Raw genomic sequence first — 16,789 nt, forward strand, 5'->3', positions numbered from 1 at the left:
GCTGCTCTCATCCCATATCTGCTTTATCTAAAAGCAGATTCTAAAAAAAAAATTAGATTAAATTAAAAAATAAAATAAAAGCAGATTCTGAAGAGTTAGGGCATCCTAGGAGACAGACCAAAAAAATAAACAAATAAAGTCCCAGGCAGAGTGGGAAGGTTCCCCTCTTTCCTCCTCCTTCCTCCCGCATTGAAACACTGGAAGTCTATGAAGGCTGAGGGAGCTGGATCTGAATGTCTCAGATATCAGATTCTTGTCAGAGGAGTGAGTGGGCTGGGTGGCTTCCCCACATCCCCATCTGACAGCCTTGGATAGCCATCTAGTGGACAGTGAGGGGACCAGGCACAGAAACTAAGGTGCCCTTTCTCCTGTGCCTAATGCTTGAGTAAATGAAAACCTACGAATAAAATACCATTTGAAACCAGGACATTGCTGCACTAAGGGCTGATCTGGATACTGAAGGTGATGGGGCCCAGAGTCCTGTCCCTGAGACTGACCCTCTCCCAATTCTGGATGGAGCTGCCATGCTCAGACAGTGCCACCTGCTGGCTACTTCAGAGACCAGCGCCAGTGTTGGACCCCAGGTAGAGAGGGTGAAGTGAGGATTCCCAAGGAGAGCCAGGCTGGAAAAAAAGGTGGAGGACGTGAGAAATTAGCTAGAAGAGGGCTTTTTTGTGTCATAGACCCCTTTGACTGTTTGTTAAAAACCTATGGATTCCTGTTCAGACTAATTTTTTAATGTATAAAATAAAATACATAGGATTGCAGAGAAAATAAAACAATTATTTTGAAATATTTATAACATTTTTCAAAGTTCACAGAACCCAAATTAAGAACCCTTAGACTAGAAGAAAGTCTGGGAGCTCCAAAGTTTTGCCCATGGCTCTGGCTCTCTGTCCTGAGTGCTTATCAATACAATATGGCTTCACAATCGGGGGATCAAGAGTCAAACCCTGACACTTCCTGCCTGAGTACCCTTGGGCAAGGCATCGAGACTCCTTTGGACTCAGTTTCCTCACCTGTACAATGAGGGTGATTGGACTGGATGACTCCTGTGGTCCCTTCCAAACATTTCTTCCAATCTACTATTGTAGGAAGAGTCTTAGGCTTGTAGGCAGGAACCTGGTTCAAACCTTGTCTCATACTCTTTTTTTATCGTAGGCATTTATGTATGTATATATATGTATATTATTATTATTATTATTATTATTATTATTATCTGGAACTGTGTAAAGAAGTCCCAGCGAGGAAACTCTCCCCAACTGTAGATTGGCAGCTCCTCTCTGACTTATAGCCTTAGAGACACTTGGGAATGCTAAGAGGTTAAGGGATCAATCTGTGGCCATTCAAGCAGTGATCTCCAGGGGCAGGATTTGAACTCTCATCTTCCTAACTGAACGGCTAGCCCTCTATCCATCACCTCCCATTAGCTTTCTTCTGTCACCACAGCCATTACAAGCAATGGTTGCTCAGGTTTCTATAGCTTTTTAAGAATCCACCAAATTTCAGATGGGGAAGGACCCAGGGAGACATCCAGTCTTTAGGACAGTGCCTGGTACATAATAAGCCCTTTAAAAATGTTTCTTTACTTCCTTATAACTGAACAGAAATCAGCTTTTCAAGAGCCATGATAAATGATCACAGTCTGCCCTCCAAGACCTTAAGCAAGGGGAAGCCCATTCTACTTTGGGATAACTCTAAAGTACTAGGAGGTTTTTTCCTGCTATTGAGAGAAACAAGATGTTGTAGGAGACAGTGAGCCATCCTTGGAACCAGGAAGACCCAGGTTCAAGCCCTGCTTCTGATATAGAATAACATTGTCACCAGGCAGATCACAACCTCGAAATGTTCTGGGCACCTCTTTACAGCTAGAGGCCACAAAGAAGGTGACAACCTGCGCTGGTAGAGGGAGTGCCCTCATATGGGAGTTCCCTATATCAATTACATCCAGGCCTTCTCCCTACTTTTGTGTTGAACCACAACCCCTGGCTCTGGAATTTCCATTTCTGGAGGTCACTCCTACTTCTTTTCCCTGAGGCCAAGAAGAATAGGTCTGATCCCTCTTCCATGTGACAGACCTCAAATAATTGATGTATTATCTCACATGTGCCAGACACTGGGGAAACAAATACAAGGGGAAACCAACCCCTAACCATCAAAGGGGTTTTGTTCTGTGGTACCCAAAGTCTAGGACAAAGCCACAAGTTCTAGGGTTTATACCCATTTGTATAAATGAGCTAACACACACATGTACACTTTGGAAGACATTCACAAACACTTGTGTGCATGTGATAGGAAGGAAAGGAGGAAGGAAGGAGAGACAGAAGAAGAGATGGAAGGATGAAGGGAAGAAAGGAAGGAAAGAGAGGGAGGAAAGGAAGGAAGGAAGGAGAGATGGAAAGGTGGAAGGAAGGAGGGAAGGAAGGAAGGAAGGAAGGAAGGAAGGAAGGAAGGAAGGAAGGAAGGAAGGAAGGAAGGAAGGAAGGAAGGAAGGAAGGAAGGAAGGAAGGAAGGAAGGAAACTCATTCTGAGCTCACAAACTTACTGTTCCTAACCTAGCATGTCCTTGAGGTCTTTCTGGATCAGTAGCCCCCACCAAAGCTTATGTTCCCCAAGCCAAGTCTCTAGTCCTCCAGGGTCACCCCGACATCACGATGAGGCATCAGAGATGAACACTTGTAGAGAAAGGTACTAGCTTTCCATGATAAGTACATTAGCGAGGGAAGTACAGACCACATGCAGACAATGTGTCCTGTGAGATCCCAGAAGAAAAGTGTGGTCCCCAGCTCTTCTGCAGCCTGCTTTCTTTCAGGCCTGGGGGCCCCTGGTGATGTGCAGGATTCTCTGCAGGAGAGCAACCACAATGTCTTATGAGACAGGAAGCCCTCTGAGGGTTTTATCCCTCAGGGCCTATATAATGCTATGCACACAGTGGCTCAGCAAATGCTGGCTTAGTGTTGCTTTATTGATGAAAGCCTATGCCCAAGTTTATCCCCACCCTGGACAAACTTTCCCAACCATATAGGGAGGGTAGAGCCAGGTGCCAGGATTGTACTCAATGAATAATGCACTGGCCCTGGAGTCAGAGGACCTGTTTTCAAATCACACCTTTGATATTTACTGGTTATATGACCTTGGGCCAGTCATTTAACCTCCATAGGCCTCAGTTTCCTTATCTGTAAAATAAGACAGTTGTACTACATAGCCTTTTAAATTCTTTCCATATTTAAAGCAATGATCTTATGAGGCCTGGAATGGCAACACCCAAAATTTTCATCTTAGAAAGGGACCCAAGAAGCCTTACCTCAGATTCTCTTGACTAGTAGAATATAAATTTCTTAAGAGCAGAAACTCTTTTGTTTTCATATCCCCAGTGCCTAGCATAGTGGCTGGCAAACAGTAGGTGCTTAATGATGCAGATCAGATTATTGAATTGAATCAGCCCTACTCCCCAGAGGAGCAGAAGTTTCCTGCTTTAGCTTGGAGATCGAGAGAGGTAGGGAGAAATTATCTCTGAGGCACAGTGAGGACTTTGGGTGTGGGTTTGGGGATCTTCATGTCCTGTCCTCCTCCTTCTATTTCTCAGCTAACAAGAGAGTTCTTCACCAAGGAGCTGACCAAGCATTATCAGGGAAGCAACGAGACAGATGTCTTCTCCGCTACCTGGAACTCAGTCATGATCACGGTAAGTCTCCTAGAAAGATGTGGCTATGCCCGTGGTAGGGTAGAGCAATGTGGCACCTCGCTGGATTTCTCTGGGCATCTGCTACTCTTAATAAGGTTCTGGGGAATTGTCCTTCAAGCCAGTGGTATCATAATCAAATAGAAATGGATCTCTGGATGCTGAATATTGACTTAGAAAACCACAAACCGACATTATCTATGTCGTATTCTATTTGGATTTTGTTAAGCATTTCCCAATTACATTTCAGTCTGTTTGGCAGTTAGCTGTGCTTGTGACCAATGAGTCTGACAGCTCTGCCCTAAACCATGTATTTTCCTTCGTAGTTCTTTCCTCACAAGCTCCAGTTTCATTCTTTTATCTCCTGTTTTAACTCTTTCTTCATTTCTGTTAGTTGGCACTCCATTCACTGTTGGTGTTTTTGTGGCTGATTCCTTCTTTTTTCTTGGGTTCTCCTTGCAATTAGTATAGAATCATTTTAATCTCTCGGAGTTTTCTCTTAAGGTCTTTTGAATCCATAACATGTCTTTGTTTTATTCCTCTTCTATTTCATCATTTCCCTAGTCTCTTGCCTTGGGATGACTGTTGTCAGCCCACCCTCCCCATAGCCACCACCCATACTGTTTCTTCCCAACTTCTGCAGATTCTGTAGTTGCTAGAATTATTGTCACTTTGCCCCCTCCACGTGCATCCTGGGGTGGGGATGGAGGACCAGGAGCTTCACAGTACTGTAGAAAGATAAGAGTTCTGATATTTGGAGTCAGAAATGGAAACACTACCTCTGCTCCTTTCTTGCTGGGTGATTTTAAGCAAGTGGCTAAGCCTTAGTTTTCTTATCTGGAGATATGGATCTTGGAGGAAATGGTCCCTAGGGGCCCTCCCAGCTCCAAATCCTTTGCTCCCATGATGAGCATTTTCTCTCACTTGTTGACTTAGAAGAAAGACTGAAAGGGGGATCCTATCTCTACAATCCCTAGATATGAACAGAAAGAATTGTGGGGATCCAATTGCAGAGAAGACTCCAACCAAGAACTAACTCTTTTTGACTTTCTCTTCTCTTATCTTGTATTATAATCAACTTAAGAGACCAAATTCATTTCGTATTTTTATCAGCTAAGTAGTGCAATGGATAGAGTGTGGTACCCAGAGTCAAGAAGACCAGAGTTCAGATCTGATCTCAGACACCAATTAGTTGTGTGAGCCTGGACAAGCTACTTACCCTATGCCTCAATTTCCTCATCTGTAAAATGGGGCTAATAGTATCACCTAGCTCCCAGGGTTATAGTGAGGATCAAATGGAGTAATATTTGCAAAGAGCTTTGCAAACCTTAAAGCACTATGTAGATTCAAGCTATTATTATTAGCCCAGCTGGAAAGGACCTTAGAGGTCCTCTAGTACAATGCCTTCAGTTTACAAAGGAAGAAACTGAGGCCCAGAAGGATTAAGTGATGTGCAACCTGAACGAGATAAGGAATAAAGCCTCTGGTCTCAGATTTGTAAGCTCGTGGATACTCTCTTGGGATTTGGTGCGTAAATGGCATCCCTGAGACATGCCAGTCTTTGTGTTCCACTCCTTCCCTAGATGTTCCCGCTCATTCTCTGCCTTAGGAAAAAAAAAATGTGAACTTTAGCATTGGTTGGATTCTCAGAAATCATCTCATCTATCCCCTTCATTTTACAGAGAAGGAAACTGAGGCCCAGAGAAGGAAAAAAGACTTACTCAAAGTCACACAGGTAATAAGTAGCCAAGTCAGAATTTGAACTCAGGTCTTAAGACTCCAGCCTCTCTCACAAAAGAGATGACTTATTGCTGTCTCCCCTGAAAGCTGGAAGAACTTGTAGACAGTAGGCATTTAATAAATGCTGGGTGTCTTGATGGTCCCATTCTTGAGCCTCCCCCAAGTAAACCATCTCCATGTCTCTGTGTGTGTATGTCTGTGCGCATTTAGTTTGGTTGCTGTGGGGTCAATGGACCCGAAGACTTTAAAGCCGCCCCAGTTTACCGCTTCCTGAATTTCAATGGGGATGAAGTCCCAGAGGCATGCTGCCGGAGAGAGCCCCAGAGCCGGGATGGCATGCTGGTCAACAGGGAGGAGTGCCTCTTGGGAAGAGATCGCTCCTTGAACAAACAGGTAGAACAGACAGGTTCTCACGGCTGGGAAGAATAAGGGGGGGATGTCCCAAAGGGACAAGGTGGGATCTCTCAAATGCATGAAGCTAGGAGTATGCAAATGACAAAGAATTTTGAAGCAATGACCAGGTGAGACTATGGAGCTGTTGGACCCCCGTAGAAGCTGTGCGTACAGACATCCAGTGTGCCAAAGAGAGGCTGAATTGCTTCAGGAGCTCCATTTTATAAAAGGGTGGGAGGAGGGAGGCAGGAAACACCCTGGAAAATGGAGGTTCAGTGTCTCCCCCTTCCATACAAGGCAGGCTGGTGAAACCTGTAACGAATATGACCAAACTCATCGGCAGGGTCACATTTTCTCTGAGGGAAGTCTAACCTGATTGTTCACAGTGTCCCAGAATTTCAGAGGTAACTATAACCTCTAACTCTGGGGGTCATCTAGTCTAACCTGAATCCGAAAAAAAGAGTAATCTTACCTCTCTACAATCCATACACTGAGATACGGAACAAAGCCTTAGATCTCTGACCTGTAAGATCATAGGGACTTTCCTTGTTCTCCACGGAGTAAATGAAGAGTTCTCCTCGGGGGTAAACATTCTTGCACATAAGACCCAGTGGATTTAAACAATATGCTTAAACTTTCAAAGAATCAGAGTTGGAACAGGTTTTGGTAACCCTGCAACAAGAATCATTTGAACTCCAGGTCTTGAATCATGAAGACATGAGTTTGTATCCTGTCTCAGAAACTTGCTAGCTGTGTGACTGTTAGTTTAATTCTTCTAGCCTCAGTTTCCTCATCTGCAAAATGGGATTAAACAATAGTACCAGGCCTTTTGTCATTTCACTGGTTATCGTTGGATCATGTCCGACTCTTGTTAGCTGTCTAGTACAACTCATACTTGAAAAAGAATTCTTTCTTAAACGAAAATGGTCATCCAGCCTTTTCTTGAAGACCTTCAGTAAGGAGGAACTTGCTGCCCTGTGGGTAAGCCTGTTCCATTTTGGAATCACTCTGACAGAATATTGGAGCTGGCAGGGACCGTAGACCTTGGAACCTGAGAACTGGAAGGAGCTGGAGAGGTCATCTAACTTAGAGGTTTAAACCCACATGGCTGGTGGAGAGATTTCAAGGGATCCATGAACTTTAATGAGAAAAAATGCATCTTTATTTTCACCAATCTCTAATAAAAGTTAGCATTTCCTCCAATTATTTAAGACCTTTGTTCTGAGAAGAGTCCACAGACTACACCAGACTGAAAGGGGTTCACGACACAAGGCTAAAAACTGCTGCTCTCCTGAACCCTTCTCATTTTGCAGATAGGAAACAAAAATGCAGGAGAGGAAGCACCTGCCTGAAGGTTGCATGAGGAGTAATGGCAGTCAGAATTAGAACCCAGGGCTTCTGGTTTCAAAGACAGTGCTGCCTCTACTGTGCTGTGCTACTTCTTCCCATCCTGCCCAGCCCTTCTTCTGACAGCTGACCCCTCATGCTCTGGGACAAAATTCCAGTGTATCTGGACCAGGCACTGAGGCCATACCAACTGTGGATTCCTAACCAAACAAACAAAAAAGGGATTTCTGTTCTTTATTTAGAAACCATGCCTGTGTGTGGTTTTTTCCCCTCCTCCCAACCCACCCCAACCTACCCACCTTGCCCATTTGGGTTTTAATTATTATTATGGGGGTTTTTTCTGTCTGTCTTTCTCTGTCTCTCCCTCTCTCTGACTCTACCTCTCTCTGTCTCTCCCTCTTTTCCTCCTCTCTCTGTCTCTTTCTCTTTCTCCTCTCTTTCTTTCTGTCTCTCTCTTTGTCCCTGTCACTCTCTTTCTCTCTGTTTCTCTGTCTCCATCTCTCCTCCTCCTTCTCCTCCTCCACCTCCTCCTCCTCCTCCTCCTCCTCCTCCTCCTCCTCCTCCTCCTCCTCCTCTTCCTTCTTCTTCTTCTTCTTCTTCTTCTTCTTCTTCTTCTTCTTCTCTCTCTGTCTCTCTCTCTCCTTCCTTCCTCCTCATGTGGGGTACCATAGGGAAGCACTTTGCAATCCTTGAAGAGGTCTATAAATGCTAGCAGCTAAAGAAGGACCCTAGAGGTCACTTAATCCAACTGCTCATTTTACAGTTGAGGGAAACAGATGCCCAGAGAGGAAGGGACTTGTTCAAGGCCACCCTGATGCTCAATAGACTTGAATCCAGCCCTTTTGATGTCCAATTCTAGGACTTTTTCCATATATGAGCTCTAATATCTCTTCTGACTTTAGATCTTAAGACCCCAAAGAGGAGACGCTAAGCCCTATTCCCCTCCCCCTCCCCTTAGCCTAACCATAGCCTCTAGATTTAACTACAACCAGGACCCCAAAGCAGGCCCAGAAACTACCAACCCCTCTGTCTTCCTTCGAGGAAATAGAGGATTGTTGTTTTTCTTTTTCAGTTACTCTGGGGTTTGGAATGCCAAGGCATTAAGAAGGGCCCCACCCAAGACCTCAACCTAACCAAAAATTTTGGAGAAGACTTAGGAGTTGGAGGAAGGGCCAGGTCTAAGAGCCTTGGAAGAAAGACCAAGTTGTGGGTAGGAACTCAGCAGCTGGAGAGCAGGTGGTCTGCCTGCCCCCTATTGCCCAGGATCACCGTACAGCCAGCTGCAGGCTCACACCCCGGCTTAGTCTGGCCTGCACAGGGGACAAGCCAGCATGAGTCATATTGTTATCTAAATCTAGCCTTCCCTGCCTATTTGAATGTGCCTTGGGGACTCTCCCATGACACCTCTGTGTCCCTTTCAATCGCTACCTTAGTTAGGGGTCACATCTCGCTCAGTCAGTCAATGAGCATTTATTAATTAAATGCCTACTATGTGCCAGGCACTGTGCTAAGCCCTGGAGATGCAAAGAAAAGCACCAGATAGTCCCTGCCCTCAAGGAGCTTACAATCTAGTGGAAGGCACAACACGCAAATAGCTAAAACAAATAAACTATATACAGGATAGATTGGGGGGGGGGATCACAGAGGGAAGGCACTAGAACTAAAAGAGATTGGGAAAAGGCTTCCTCTAGGAGAACATCTGTGATGTTGGGGGAGATGGAAAGGCAGCCCTGCTCTTGACACAAGTAAGAAGGCAGGGCAGGTGATCTATGGAGTAAGAAAGCATCAGATGCTGCCAGCATCCCAGAGGAGGGCACCTGTCTCTCCCCATCCCAAGTGGCCTGTCACCAGCTTCTTTAGAAAAAGGCAGAGCTAGCCCACAGTGCTTCTAGTCTGGTCCTCACAGTAGGAAGGTGGCTGTTTCGATGCGCAGGTCATTCTCATGAAAAGGACCAGGTGAGGCTTCTTGTGCCTCAGCAGTAGGCTTTGGAGTCTGGTTTAGCGGTTTCCCTGTGTCAGCCTGTGTTTGCTGCCCCCCACCTCGTGTCAGTGGGTATTCCCTGATAGAGTGCTGGGCGGGCTCCCACTCTCCTCTGCCCTGATCAGACCTCATCTGGAGTGCTGTGTTCAGTCCTGGGAGCTATGGTTTAAGACACATGTTGCTAAGCTGGGGAGTGTCCCTAGGAGGTCAGCCAGGATGGGGAAAGACCTTGGAGTCCGTGCACTGGAGGATTGGTTGAAGAAGCTGGGAATGATGAACTGGCAGAGGAGAAGGCGGGGGAGGGGAGGACATGGTAACTAGATTCACTTATTTGAAGAGCTGGATCTGATGCGTTCGGTGTGTTCCCAGCAGTGAAAGCTGCAAGAGGCCGGTTGGGGCTTGATGTCATGATCAGAGCTGACCAGAGGGGCAGCGGGTGGCCTCCAGAGGCCGTGGGCACTCCCTCATGGGGGATGTTCAGGCACCGCCTGGACGGCGACCTGTCCGGTACATTCTGGTAGGGTTGAGTTAAGTGGCCGCTCAGGTTCCTTCCCACTCTACAATCAAACCAGCAGCTTTATCGGTCGTTTCTGGGCCTCCGCCCTCAATGCAGCTCACCGGGCCGGAGAGCTCCTTAGTCTGGGGTCATTCCTTCCTCAGTGAAAAGCACAGTTTTCCAGGGCTGGGGCTGGAGCTGATGTCACGTCTCCTTCTTTTGCCTCCTAGGGCTGCTACACTGTGATCCTCAATTCCTTTGAGACGTACGTATATCTTGCTGGAGCCCTGGCCATCGGGGTGTTGGCTATTGAGGTAAGCAATGTCAGCCCCGGCGTGCCTTTGGATCTGGGCGGCCCGGCTCCCTGCGCCCCGTCAGCAGGAGCGTGGGTCCTCCCTACTCTGTTGCCCTTGTGATTTCCTTTCCCAGGACTCCCGTGGCCCGCATCCCTCCCTCCAGGGACAAGATGCAAGAACTGAGTGGTACATAGCTGGTGTCACCAGAAAAATGCAAAGACTTCCTGGTGCTCTCAAACTGAGTGACCCTGGGCAGGTCACTGCTCTGGACCTGTGTCCTTATTTGTAAGATGAGGGGATTGGATTCAATGGCCTCTAAGATAATAACAGAATAATAAGAGCTCACATTTATATAGTGCTAACCATATGCTAAGTACTCAACAGTTATTACCCCATTTGATCCTTCAAACAATCCTAGGTAGTAGGTGTTCTTATTGCCCCAACTTAACAGATGGGGAAACTGAGGTAAATGAGGGCTATGTGATTTGCCCAAGATCACAAGACTAGTAAATGTCCGAGGCTGGATTTGAACTCAGGTCTTCCTTATGCCACCCCAAGACATGGCTGGCACAGAGCTTCATGCAAGTAGAGGCCCGTTAAAAAAAAAAAAAGACTTCCTCTTAGGAAAAGAAAGCCAACCACTCTCAGGCTGAGCCCCATTCATCCTTCTTGAGATTCTCTTTAGATCCCCAGGACCCCAGTGTCCTCTGGGATAGTAGCTACCACCAACCCTCACTTGGCCTGGGGTATTCATCCAGACCCTCCTGACCTAGAGATGGACAAAACCTTTCTTCCTTTTATTCAATACATACTCATAATTTTTCTGGATCTCAGTTCCCAGTACAGTGTGAAGAGCCCTCAACTTGAAGGTATGAGAGCTTAGCAATTCCACTACATGTCACCTGTATGATTCTAGACAAGTCATGCTTCCTTTAGGCCTCAGTTTCCTTGTCTGTAAAATAAAGGTATTGACCTAGACCTCTAAGGTCCTTTCCAACTTTCGCTCTAGCATTCTTCAATCTTATATGCTTCACAGGGCTTTTGTAGGGAGAGAGGCAGAGTGAGGCCATAATATTCCCTCACTCTTCTCATCTTTCTGATGGAGTTAATAATGGTTATTATTGATGTAATAATGATTATTAATCATATTAGCAATTCACATTCCTATAGAGCTGTAAGGCTTACAAAATCATTTTCTTTCTAACACCCCTGGGAGAGGTTGGTGTATATAATTGACAGGGTTTACAGAGCAGGAAAATATTTCCTCGTAACTATAATTTGACTTCATCAGTTGGCAGGCATGGTTGACTCTAAGGCACCCCAACCCCTATTATCATTTCCTTCTTCTACTCAGGATAAAGAAATAGTATTATAATGTTCCTGTCTGTAGACTTTTTAAGGTTTAGAAAGTGCTTACCCTTCTACGGACTGATTAGGTAGGCATGATATTATTATCCCCATTTTGCAGGTAAATTAATCAAGTTTTAGAGAAGTTAAATGCCTGCAGCCTGTCAGTCATTGTCAAGAGTGGGGATTCCAACCTAGGTCCCTTGACTCTCAAGTCTGGTGTGTTTCCCACTGCCCATACTTGAGACTCAGAGATTCTTTCCTTGGACTCAGGCCAGTCTACATTGGCTCACCATCACTCCCATTGTACCCATTTCCAGGAGGTTTCTATAGCTCTTGCCCTGAATGTTTTGTTCTTACCCTTACCACATTTTGATGCCTGGGCCATTAGAATGTTGAGTAGATTCACTAGTCATTTGTTAAAGCTCGTTCTACATTCCCACAAAACTCAGTTTCTCCACCCTTGCTCTTGACTAACAGGTAAGCCTATAAGTCTATACCTGACCCTGTCCATAAGGCTAAATATTCCCTCTCAAAGGGGCTAAGTGGATCTGGCCTGTACATGTAATATCATCTGTCAGCTAAAGTCTCTATCAATGGAACTACCTCCCTCCCTTCTTCCTCCTTCTCAGTTTGTTGGCCTTGGAGGCAAGAGAAGGAACCCCGAGGGGGTGGCTAGGTGGCATAGAAGATAGAGCACCGGTCCTGGATTCAGGAGGACCTGAGTTCAAATGTGGCCTCAGACACATAACACTTACTAGCTATGTGACCCTGGGCAAGTCACTTAACCCCCCACTGCCCAATCCAAGAGAGAGAGAGAGAGAGAGAGAAGGAACCCCAGATCATTGCAAAGCTATTACTTTGGTAGGCCCAAAGGCCCAGGCGAAACATAGCCAGGCAGAATTTGTAATGTAAGCAGTAATATCTAGGATACCTTCTCCTGGCCACCCACTATCGATTTTCAGTCTTTTCAGGCAGTGATGTAAAACCCTCAAAGCAGGAAATATTTGTGCTAATCCATTTCAATTTATTTTTTAATCAAGAAATATCATCCATTCCATTAGGAAAGAGGATGCCCAGTCTTCAAAACTGTCAGATTTGGTGAGAATCACCAGTACAGTTGCTAGCCCTTACTTTCAAGTTGCTACTTGAGGAGATGGGAAAATTCAAGTTCCCCCAAATTTGGCCTTAGGAAGGCAATCAATCAGTTTCCACCATCTGCTTTTGTCCCTCAAAGCTTCCTTCGTCAGGTACTCCAACCAAAGCCTGACAATGCTGTTAGAGATCCGTGCCACCTTCCCCTGCTCCACTCATCTGGGAAGGACTTACCTGAGATCTCTTGGTCAGTGTAGTGCCCAGAGATAAGAGCAGCACAGAATTATGGGATCACAGAGCGAAAGCCAGAAGGCAGGCTATCTAGCCCAACCTTCTGATTTTACAGGGAAGGAAACTAATGCCTAGAGAATTTAAGTGACTTGCCCAAGGTCATACAGATAGTGTGTGTCAGAGGCAGGATTTGAACCCAGGTCCTCTGACTTTAGAGCCAGCAGACTCTCTGCTGCCTGAGCTGACAACTCCTTATCCAGGCTGTACCCAGAGCAGAGAGCAGCATGGCCTCTAGCAAAATAGAGCAGTTGAGAAATTCACAGTGAGGAAATTCTCTCATTCCAGTCCATTCCACTCAATCTAGTTTCATAAACATTTATTAAGGAACTCGTGTGTGCAAGCATTGTGTCAAGAAAAAAAATGAAAGCATTCCTGCCCTCTAGGAGCTTACATTCTAGTGGGGGGGGGATGAGGATATTTCATATATAATACAGAATATGGGGTGATGGGGGCAAAGAACAGAACCTTGAAAGTCTTCCTCCACTGTCACTTAGAGGTGGCTCGGGGCTCAAGCTTGCTAGCAGCCAAAGCCTGACTCAGTCTCCTGCTTTCTTTTTTACAGCTGTTCGCCATGATCTTTGCCATGTGCCTCTTCCGGGGGATCCAGTAAAGAGGATCCTGACCCTCCCATTCCTGGTGATTGCTAACCCTGCCTTGCCTCCTCCCCTCCCTACAGTCCCCACCCCTGCCTGCCTGCCTGATCCAGACAAAGCAAAGCTGGCAGGGGGCGGGTGGTGGGGATGGCGAGAAGTGGGGCAGTTAAATAGCTATTTTTTTTAACAAGAAGAAATGAAGAAAGGAAAAAAAAAAGATTGTTGTAACATATACTTGGCCAAGGAGATAGCCCAGAATCAGAGGTGCTGTGCCCTGGACGTGAGCACTGGGCTTCTCCCTAAGGGCACCCTGCGCAGGGACCAGGAGCCAGAAGCCAACCAGACATGGATTGCACTGAAGACCAAAGGAGCATTGGCAGCATGGTGGGGGGGGGAGGCATCTCCAGCATTCCTTCTCCTTGTACAGCTAGACCCCATGACCATCCCTCAGGGTCAATCTCGTGAACTATGTTTGACCATGTTTGACTAGGCCAAGGAGATAGCAAGGGGAAGGGGCAAGAGATGGATCTTATGTTCCAAGGCAGGAAGGAGAAAGAGAGGGAAGCTGAAAAGGCCAGCAAAAAAGACTCTGCCCTTCTGGGAAGAAGGCCAAAAGCCAGGCAATCATGGAAATACAGTGTCATCCAGAAAGACTTGAGTTCAAATGGGAATTCACCTGGGGAGGAGGGGTTGGATGGGGGGGCTGGGGGTAGGGATGGAAGAGGGGAGCATGTCCTAAAGCAGAGATTTTTGAGGATATTTGGATAGAAGAAACTGGGGTGAGTCTCTGTTCCCTCTAAGAAAGGGCCCGGGGTTGATAATTATCACCACCTTACTTCTGGCTACCCCCTCACACCTCAACTGGGAAAAGCCCAGTTGATAGGATCGTGGGTCAAAGAGCCAGAAGGGAAGTGGGAGACGAACTTGCAGGTAAAGCTCAGAGCCCCTGTGCGCTTTGCCCAAGATCACACAGACAGGATCTGAACTCTCTGTCTTGTCCTGTTTTGACTCTATCCTATGACTCCCTTACTGGAAGCCATCCACAAGAATAGTCAACCAAGCAGGGTTTGGGGTAAGGGGTTGCTGAGGGCACCCCATTGCTGGCAGAAGCATCTTCACCTCTCTCTGCTGCTGCCCTCCACCCTCCAGTCCCTACATTCCACCCCTCTCATATCAACCTTGCTCTGTGGAGAGGAGATAAAATCAGAGGAGTATAACCCCCCCCTTTCACTTCCTCCCTCCAGAGCTAAAACTAGGGTGGAGCAGCCAAGCTTTACTCCAGAGTGGAGAATTTAGAAGTAGCCACATCCCCTTCCTGAGGGCTTGTCACTGTTGGCCTCACCCATTGGCACATGCTCAGCTCTGGCCCTAGCAGCAACAGCACCGTGCTTTCCTTGTCCTCAGACGTCTTACTCCCTACAGGGCAGAAACTTCAGGGTACATGTACATCTCCCCTCTTGCTGTACACTGGGGCTGCGCCTGTCTCCTTTGGGCTGTCTCCTCTCTCTTACCCTTCTCTTTCCACGTGAACTGTCCATTCTTCTGCCCTCCTCCTGATAAGTCCAGAGGATAAGGCTGCGCCCAAGAAGAGTATCCAGGGTCCCTGAAGGAATGCCATCCAGGCCCAAGAAGTAAAAACAAATCCCTCCCCAAGAAGGGCCCTGGTAAGAAAGGAAAACAGAGGCTGCAGGGAGGACCCAAAAGCCTTTTTCTGAGGAAACAGGATGAGACCCTAGAATGAGCCAGGACAGCTCCTCAGGGGTGCAGGGAGGAGTTTGGGGGGGGACGCCGGTATCCCTTCTAGACCAGATTCAGAGTGGGGCAGATGGGAAGCTTTTCTCCTCTCCTCCTGGCTTTTCCCATACTCAAATGAGCCTTCAACCAATCCTATCAAGAGGGGGATGGGAGTCGAGGGTGAGGGAGTGGGGTTGGTGGGAGATTCAATTCCAGCATAGGCTGCCAATTGTGTTAGAAACCAGTGCCCCTTTCACAAGCTACTGTCTCTTTGGAGAAAAAAGGAAAATTTTGGTGGGAAGGGTAGGGGCAGGCTCTGGGGGTCCCCACTAGGCCCAGGGCCCGGAGCTGCTGCTGCTGGTTGTTTTTAGTAATCATCCCCCTGCCCCACTCCCCCCAATCCTGACTTGCCCCTTTTCCCTTCTTTCTGTCATTATCTAACTGGAGGCCCTAACACAACGGGGCCCTCCCAACCTCCCTCCCCCAGCCCAGTCTCCTGCCACGTGAAATACGTTGAAAGTCTATTTTGAAAATTGTAAATGTTCCTTGGAGTAGATAGCAGAGCTAATTTATCATGTATTCCCTCCCATCAGGCTTTTTTTATATTGGGGAGTTTTTTTTGTAATATAAAACAGAACACGCATTGAATGTTCTGCACCAGTCTTTGTGTCTGTTTCTTAAAAAATAAATAAATAACTGCATACATAAATGGTGACCATGAATCAGGCTGCTTTTGATTTGGAGTCTTGGGGAAGGGGGAGGGAAGTAGAAAATAGAAAGTAGGGGGAGGGAGTGTCCTTCAGGCTAGAAACAAGATGTGTCCAGGAGGCAAGGGGGAATAGAAAAGAGGCTTTGGAACAAAGCAAATAGGCTTTGGAGTCAAGAGGGAGAGGGATTGAATGCGAGCTCTGATGCTCACTTGGGACCTGTGGGTCCTTGGGCAAAAGACTTCATCCCTCTAGACCTCAGCTTCTCCATCTGTAAAATGATGTACATTGCCTGTAAGACCTCTTCTAGCTCTAAATCTGCAATCCTGTGAACCCTCCTCAGAGCTGGAAAGGTCTTTAGGACAAAATGTTAGAGCTGGAAGGGATATTAGAACATAGATTGTTAGAACTAGAAGGGTCCTTAGAACACAAAATGGCAGATCTGAAATGGAGCTTAGGACATGGAATGTCACATCTGAGAGGGAGCTTAGAACATGGAATATCTGAACTGGAAGGTTCCTTAGAATACAGAATGTCAGAGCTGGAAGAGATCTTAGACCATGGAATGGAGAAGCTGGAAAGCCCTTAGAACATAGAATGTTAGACCTCTAAGGGCCCTTAGCATATAGAACAAAGTATGTCAGAGCTGGAAGAAGCCTTATAACATAGAATAGTCAAAATGGAAGAAACTTCACAATATAGAAAATAGAATATTATAACTGAAATGGAGCTTATACCACAGAATACAGAATGTCCCACATGGAAAAGATCTTGGCACATTGAATGTTGGTAGTAGAAGAGACCTTATGGCAGGGATTCTAGTGTCATGGACATCCTGGGCAGGCTGGTGAAGCCTTCTCTGAATACTGTTTTTAGATGCATAGTGTTACAAAAGAAACCAATTATACTGAAATAAAGATGTAATTGTTTTTCCCATCCAAGTTCACAGATGCCCTTGAAATCTATCGCTTGGCAAGTACATGGACCCCAGACTAAGAACCGCTATTTAGAACATAGAATGTCAGAGCTAGAAGGTGCTAGCCACAAAGAATATTCAAAATGGAAGGGATTTTACAACATAGAACAT

The 16,789-nt window shown here is 46.3% G+C and overlaps 1 protein-coding gene across 2 annotated transcripts in view; it reads left to right on the forward strand.

Annotated features, from left to right (window-relative positions):
• The window catches only part of TSPAN18 (tetraspanin 18), a 228,637-nt gene extending 212,920 nt beyond the window's left edge, over positions 1 to 15,717 (forward strand). For both annotated transcript variants that reach the window (XM_021009835.2, XM_021009836.2), the window contains 4 exons: positions 3,587 to 3,685; positions 5,633 to 5,815; positions 9,870 to 9,953; positions 13,231 to 15,717. In XM_021009835.2, the coding sequence (XP_020865494.1) occupies positions 3,587 to 3,685; positions 5,633 to 5,815; positions 9,870 to 9,953; positions 13,231 to 13,278 (414 nt within the window). In that variant the 3' untranslated portion in view covers positions 13,279 to 15,717. The remainder of the gene's footprint in view (positions 1 to 3,586; positions 3,686 to 5,632; positions 5,816 to 9,869; positions 9,954 to 13,230) is intronic.
• Positions 15,718 to 16,789: the final 1,072 nt, after the last annotated feature.

The sequence above is a fragment of the Phascolarctos cinereus genome, unplaced genomic scaffold (genome assembly GCF_003287225.1).
Source record: "Phascolarctos cinereus isolate Bilbo 61053 unplaced genomic scaffold, phaCin_HiC Scaffold_9;HRSCAF=440, whole genome shotgun sequence".
Lineage (NCBI taxonomy): Eukaryota > Metazoa > Chordata > Mammalia > Diprotodontia > Phascolarctidae > Phascolarctos > Phascolarctos cinereus.